We start from the raw sequence: 7,507 nt of genomic DNA, 5'->3' as shown, positions 1-7,507 counted from the left end.
GGGGGGGTGGCTGGGGCATTGAGGACTCATTTCCTGGAGGAAGAGATGGTAGCACCGGGATAAGTAGGAATTTGCACCCTAGCCAGTTTGGCTCGGTGGATAGAGCATCAGCCTGCAGACTGAAGGGTCCCGGGTTCGATTCCAGTCAAGGGCACATGCCCGGGTTGTGGGCTTGATCACCAATGTGGGTTGTGCAGGAGGCAGCCAATCCATGATTCTCTCTCACCATTGATGTTTCTATCTCTCTCTCCCTCTTCCTTCCTCTCTGAAATCAATTAAAAAAAAGAATATATATATATATATATATTTTAAATGGGAGTTTGCTAGGAGTACAGCATGGGAAGGAGGGCCCAGGAGGTGCTGAGTCACCGAGTACCCAGAGAGACAGCCCAAGAGGAAAGAGCAGGCATTCCCAAACTGATGACCAAACAGGGTAGTTTAAGATGGTTTTGGATGCTGTGAATAAAACGTAACAAATAAAACAGAGAGGAGTGATAGGGTGCCAGGGAAGACGGGCTAACCAAGGGGGGCTCCCTGAAGAGGTGGCATTGGATCTGAGACCCAAGTGGCAGGAGCCAGCCTGTGCCAATCCTGAGAGGGTGTCCCAGGCATAGACCTGCCTGGATGAGGCTGGAGTGGGTGTCTGCACCCAGAGCTGCCCTTTCAACCTTGGGGTGAGATGGGATTCTAACCAAGTGAGCTCCCCCGCCAGGGCAAAGGTTTGGAGGTGAACCCAGCTGAGGCATGATCCCCTGGAGGCCTCCAGGATCCATGCAGGTGAACCTACACAGGCAGAGACAAACCTGGGCCACCTGCACCTGCCCCTGCCCCAGGGACTCTGGTTCCCTACAGGCTGTTTGTTTGTTTTTAAAGCATGTTTTTTATTGATTTCAGAGAGGAAGAGAGAGATAGAAACATCAATGATGAGAGAGAATCATTGATCGGCCGCCTTCTGCATGCCCCACACTGGGGATGGAGCCGGAAACCCCGGGCATGTGCCCTGACAGGGAATCGAACCATGACCTCCTGGTTCATAGGTCCATGCTCAATCACTGAGCCCGCTGGCCGGGCCCTGGGGCTGTTTTGTTAAAATAAAGCTAAGAAATCAAAATTATGGGGGGCCATTTAATGACACAAAGAATAAAATCATAGCAAGTAAAAAGATTCTGTTTTGAAAAATAAGTTCAGAAGAAAAAAATTAACCAGGTGGGTAAGAGCAAGGGTGTGGCCCTGGTGGGTAGCTCGGCTGGGAGAGCATCATCCTGACATGCCAAGGTTGCAGGTTTGATCCCTGGTCAAGGCACATACAAGAGTCAACCAATGGCCTGGGCCGGAAACAGAACAACAAATTGATGTATGTCTCTCCCCTCACCCCTCTTCTCTCTCTAAAATAATAAATGTTTAAAAATTAAATAAAAAACCCACTAAGGTAAAAGTTTCCATTTCAATCATTAAACAAAATAACTCCATCCAGCCGAAATTGCTTTCCCCAACTCCGGAGGGAGGAACAGGCTTGTCTGAGGGAACCCCCATCCCCCAGTGCACGAATTTCATGCACCGGGCCTCTAGTATATATAAAATTGGTTTTTTACAGAGAGGAAGGAAGAGAGATAGGGAGTTAGAAACATTGATGAGAGAGAAACATCAATCAGCTGCCTCCTGCACATCTCCTACTAGGGATGTGTCCGCAACCAAGGTACATGCACTTGACCGGAATTGAACCTGGGACCTTTCAGTCTGCAGGCCGACGCTCTATCCACTGAGCCAAACCAGTTTCGGCTCTAAAATCAATTTTTTTTTTTAAAAAGTGAGCACGTGGGGCAGGCTACCAAGGTTCACGGGTGGAAAGTCACTGAACACCTCTGCACCTCCCTCTCCTCCCCTGTCAGAGGCAGAGCAGCAGTGCCACTTCCTACGTCATTCAGGATGAATGAATGGGTCCGCGGACAGTGCTCGCCCGCAGCCAGCACTGAATAGTGTTGCTTATTAAAATGATGCAAAGAAAGGCCATGATTATTACTTCTCACAATAACTGCCATCTCCCCAGGCCCTAGGCTCCCTCTGTCTCCGGGCTCCCTGCCCACACCTCAGCCCTGAGTGACGGTGGCAGGAGTAGGGGTGCCCGTTTTGAAGATAAGGAAGCTGAAGCTGGGAGAGGCAGCACCACAGCCCATAAAAGGCAGGCAAGGGGTTTGAGCCTTGGTTGTGAGCACTGACCTGCTCCTGGTAACTGCAGGGCCAGGAGTGAGGCCCCATCCTCCTCTCTGCTGCTCTCTCCCCCTGCCTCCTCTTTCCCACTCTCGAGAGCCAGGGAGGCTGCTTTCCTGGGAACCTAGAAGGAAAGTCGCTGGAGTGCAGCTGGGGAGGGGTCTTAGGCTTGCACTGTGCCAAACTGGGGAGGGGGACTCATTTTTCAAGACCCCCAGGGAGAAGGGCAGCCTGGCAGAAGGTAGGGGACGGGTGGGGGCTGGCTTCTGCCCGGGCTCCATGTCCCCCTATTCTCCCAGGGTCTCCTGGCCTGGGAACTTGCACTCTAGAGCTGTGTTCTCAGCTGCATCATGAACGTCACAGAAACCACATCCCCTAGCCCCACCTCCATCAGCTCCGTTGTCTTGGCAAGTGACTCTGCCTCTCTGTGACTCAGTTTTCCCATCGGTGATATAAGACGATAGAATTTCCTCTTCCATAAATGGATTAAACAGGAAAGTACATGTAAAGTGCCTGGCACAGCCCAGCTGGCATGGCTCAGCGGTTGAGTGTTGACTTATGAACCAGGAGGTCACGGCTCAATTCCGGTCAAGGGCACATGCCGGGGTTGCAGGCTCCATCCCCACTGGGGAGCGTGCAGGAGGCAGCCGATCAATGGCTCTCTCTCATCATTGATGTTTCTATCTCTCTCTCCCTCTCCCTTCCTCTCTGAAATCAATAAAAATATATTAAAGTGAATAAATAGATAAAGTGCCTGGCACGAAGGAAGCACGTCCTTCATTCAGTAAATGGTTATGGAATCTCTGCTGTGATCCAGGCACTCAGGACTCCACTGTGAACAAGATAAAAATCTCTGCCCTCCGGAGCCAGTGTTCTAGAGGAGGAGATAGACAGTGAGCAGATAAAAACCTAGGGGGCTGGTCAAGGGGTCACAAGTTCTATGAAATAGAACAATGTCTCAGGGAAAGACACAGACGGTGGTCTGCTGTGAGGCAGGAGCGGGTTATAGTTCTAAACAGGGTGGTTGGGAGGCCACACCAAGGTGACATTTGAGCTGAGACCTGAAGGAGGTGAGGGAGTCAGGTGGAGGGAATAGCATGTGCAAAGGTCCTGGGGGCAGGAACCTGCCTGGCGTGTTGGAGGAACAGCAAGGCCTGCATAGCTGGAGCAGAGTGCGCTCCCCCTGCCTGGCAATAATTTCTGGTTGAGAACCATGGACTTAAATCCATTTTGCAGATTGAAAAACTGAGGTCTCAAGAGAGGTAGCTACTTATTCACAGGCTTAAACCATGGGAATGTCAGATCAGGCTCCCCACTGAGGGCTGGGGGACCTCCAAAGACTCCAATGGGTGTGCTGTGACCTCACGCCCACCATCCCTGTTCCCTTTATGCCAGGTGTTGGACATGGAGGAGCTGACCATCTGGGAACAGCACACGGCTACCATCTGCAAGGTGAGGCCTCCCTCTCCCTGAGGGGGTGCTGTGGGCATGGCAGTATGGTCTCCGTGGGAGAACCTTTGTCGTGGAGGGAAGCAAAAGCTCATTCTGCCTCTGCCTCCCCCTCAGGACCCCCGCCGGGGTTTTGGCATTGCAATCTCTGGCGGTCATGACCGGCCTGGTGGATCCGTGTTTGTGTCCGACGTGGTGCCCGGAGGGCCAGCTGAGGGCAGGCTGCAGTGAGTACCAGGGCTGCCCGGGTGTGGGCACATGGAGAGGAGGGGCCTGCGTGGGCCAGAGCGAGGAGGCTGGACAGTGCCTGGTGCCTGCCAGCTCTGCCGACACAGGGTGTGAGCTGTGGGGCTGGCAGCAGGACAGCCGGTGCGAGGCCCTCGCTCTCCCCGAGGCACTTCCTGGGCCTCCGATGCTGTTCCTGGGGCAGAGTGGCCCCAGGCTGCTCCAGGACCAAACAGTCCCCTGGAAACCTCTTTTAATTTTTCAATTACAGTTGACATTCAATATTTTACTAGTTTCAGGTATACAGCATGATGGTTATACACTTATGTAACTTACAAAGGGATTCCACACCCCCCCCCCCAGTAATTCTAGTACACACCAGACACCATGCATAGTTATTACAATATTTTTCTTAATGTAAGTTGTTGTTTTTTAAAGATTTTTATTGATTTAGAGAGAGAGAGGAAGGTAGAGGGGGAGAGAGAGAAACATCGAGGTGTGAGAAACATCGATCGGCTGCATCCTGCGTGCCCCCTACTGGGATGAAGCCGGCAACCCAGGCCTATGCCCAGAACGGCCGGCAACCTTTCGGCATAACGGACAGCACCCAGCCAACCGGCCACAGCGGTCTGGGCCGCAGTTATTACAGTATTGTTGGCTGTGAGCCCTGTGCTGTGCTTTCCATCCTCGTGACCTGGAGACCTCTCTTTGGCCCAGGGAAGGGGAACCAGCGTGCTGAGCCCTGAGGGGCAGGAGGCTCCTGGGAGGAATTGGGAAAACGGTTCTGGGGTCCGAGTGGCTGACAGGTGAAATGGCTCAGCCCAGAGTCTACGACCCACTTCGCAGAAAGAAAGAATATGAAACACAGGCTGGGAGAGAGAAAGGCAGGAAGAGGGAGCTGAGAAAAACAGTAAGGAGGTGATGGAGGTGCCAGTTGTAATCCCAGCTTCCCTTCTAGGATGGTATTGTATGATGATAGTGGGTTCTATGAGCCCCTATTGTACAGATGAGGAAACCAAGGCCCAGAAGGGGAAATGTCTCTGTGAGCCTGGGGACACAGTGAATGAGACCAGGGGGTGCCTTCCCCGAAGGTGGGCACTGGGGAGGCCCCAGGGGCCCTCAGGACAGGCCTGTGGAGAGGGGCTCCTATGGGAGGCCTCCTCCCTGAGACCCGACTGTTCCCTCAGGACAGGGGACCAGATTGTCATGGTGAACGGGGTGCCCATGGAGAATGTCAACTCCACCTTTGCCATTCACATACTCAAGACCTGCACCAAGCTGGCCAACATTGTGAGTGGGGGCCGGGGGGGAGCGGTTGCCCCTGGCTCAGGGGCACCTCTGCCCCCCGCTGAGCCCCACTGGTTCTGGGACACAGGGGTGGTATGCGTGTGAGCAAATAGGGCCTTGTTCCCATTTCACAGCTGGATGTTGAGGCCCAGGGTGGCTGGGGTCCCCCAGGACCAGCCGGTGGGTGGGACAGATCATGAGCTGGTGCCCCTCCACCTCCTCTGACAGACCGTGAAGCGTCCCCGGAAAATCCAGCTGCCCGGCACCAAGGCCAGCCCCTGTGGCCCAGGACACCAGGACTCGGACGAAGACGGGCCCTGGCGGCTGGAGGACGCTAACCATGGCCGGGGCTACGAGGGTGACACGTCCAGTGGCTCTGGCCGCTCCTTGGGAGAGCGCTCCCACCGGCCCAGGGCAGGCCGCCGGAGCCGGGCCGGCAACCATGGGAGCAGGAGCCCGGGTGGGGGCTCCGAGGTCAGAGGGCTGGCCCTGATGTCCGGCTTCAAGAGGCTGCCGCGGCAGGACGTGCAGATGAGGCCGCTGAAGTCAGTGCTGGTGCGGAGGAGGGAGAGTGAAGGTGAGCCGGCCGCGGGAGTGCTCATGGCAGTGGGGCTTGGGGCCCCCTTACTGTGTGTGGTCAGCAAGGTAACGGCCCCGAAGACATCTCCTTCCTGGTCCCAGGGCCTGTGGACACGTCAGCTCGCGTGGTAAAGGGACTTGGCAGATGGTTAAGCTCAGGCCCCCGAGACGGGGATGGCCCTGGATTCTCCAGGGAGCCCGGCATCATCACAAAGGTCCTCGTAAGAGGGAGGCAGGGGGCGAGCGTCAGAGATGGGAGAGGCGGCGCTGCTGGCTGTGAAGACGGAGGAAGGGCCACGGGGGCAGAAATGCGGTGTCTCTAGGAGCTGGAAAAGGCTGGAGATGACTCTCTGGAGCCTCGTCCAGTGACACCAGAGTCCCTGCAGTGACACCGTGTGTCCTGTTAGGTCGGCAGTATTAGAACTGCCCCAGAATGACTGGGAGGAGCCAAGCCTGACCCTTCCTGTGGGGCAGCAGCCCTGAGAGCGGGAAGGCCGAGGGCAGGCAGGAAGGCTGAGCTCTGAGAGGACCCGGCAGCCCAGACCCCAGGCCCTGCCTCAGTTTCCCTCCTCTCCCCACAGAGTTTGGGGTCAAACTGGGAAGTCAGATCTTCATCAAGCACATCACGGATTCGGGCCTGGCTGCCCAGAACCGGGGGCTGCAGGAAGGAGACCTTGTCCTACAGGTGAGCCCAGGCGGCGGCGGCTGCTTCTTCTTCTTCTTCTTCTTTTAAGAAGATTTCATAGAGGAAGGGAGAGGGAGAGAGAGAGAGAAACATCAGTGATGAGAGAGAATCATTGATCAGCTGCCTCCTGCACGCCCCACACTGGGGATGGAGCCCACAACCCGGTCATGTGCCCTTGGCCGGGATTGAACCCAGGACCCTTCAGTCCGCAGGCTGATGCTCTATCCACTGAGCCCAACCAGCTGGGGCTGAGCCCAGGCTTCCTGTTGGGGGCTTGGGATAGGGAGACCCAGGCCAGAGGTGATCAGCAGCACTGAGTCACAGGTCAAGTTCAGCAGAGCTGACCCGGAACCATTTGACTTCTGTATTGTTGCCAGTTTCCCCAAAGTTGGAGATGGCTTTCCCCTCTTCCCCCCTCCACCCCATCTGCTACTAATCCACTGACAAATGTTAGTTTCTAGTACCCCCTTTGGGTTGGCTGTTTCTAGTATCAGAATCACTGGCCAGCTGGCTGCAGCTCTAATTCCCAGACCTGCCTTAGGAGGTTGGTGCTAATGGGAGCCCAGGCTTAGAGGAGCAGCTCTGCCTTAAGACTCTGCTCCGAACACCTGTTTGACGCCTAGTGTTTGACTTCCAAGCCAATCCCAGTCGATCGCTTCTAGAACCTCCTCAGAGTAATCTACTTCTAGCGACGACCCTGAGGCATTGTCTGTTTCTAGTGGTTTGGGGCCAACACTAGAAACAGCTCTCTGGGGGACTAGAACTCACAATCCCCAGGGTCACGGAAAGCAGACACTCCCGAGGGAGGAAGTTAGAAAAGGACTCTCGGTGTGAGTGGAAATGATGTCAGTCCTCGCTGGAAACTGGGTTTCTAACCTGCCTCTAGATGTTTGTTTCCAGTACCTCCTCGAGTACCTTACAGCATCTTTTGGTACCATCTCCCTCTCTTCTAATTAGACTCATTTCTGATACGTGTTCATAGAGTCTCAAAAGAAAGTTCCCCTTCCAGGGAGAGGAGAGAGCCAGCCTGTTTCTAAGTTCCTCTAGCTCCTTAGACAGTTGTCTGTTTCTAGA

The 7,507-nt window shown here is 54.9% G+C and overlaps 1 protein-coding gene across 1 annotated transcript in view; it reads left to right on the top strand.

Moving 5' to 3' along the window:
- Window positions 1-7,507, top strand: part of TJP3 (tight junction protein 3) — a 31,353-nt gene that overhangs the window by 10,249 nt on the left and 13,597 nt on the right. Inside the window, exons 2-6 of the mRNA XM_006754070.2 lie at window positions 3,604-3,660; window positions 3,775-3,884; window positions 5,070-5,172; window positions 5,398-5,746; window positions 6,330-6,433. Coding sequence (XP_006754133.1) covers window positions 3,613-3,660; window positions 3,775-3,884; window positions 5,070-5,172; window positions 5,398-5,746; window positions 6,330-6,433 — 714 coding nt within the window. The 5' untranslated portion in view covers window positions 3,604-3,612. The remainder of the gene's footprint in view (window positions 1-3,603; window positions 3,661-3,774; window positions 3,885-5,069; window positions 5,173-5,397; window positions 5,747-6,329; window positions 6,434-7,507) is intronic.

Source organism: Myotis davidii, unplaced genomic scaffold (genome assembly GCF_000327345.1).
Source record: "Myotis davidii unplaced genomic scaffold, ASM32734v1 scaffold551, whole genome shotgun sequence".
Taxonomy (NCBI): Eukaryota; Metazoa; Chordata; class Mammalia; order Chiroptera; family Vespertilionidae; genus Myotis; species Myotis davidii.
Note: the sequence above shows the minus strand (reverse complement) of the source record. Positions and strands in the feature narration are given on the sequence as shown.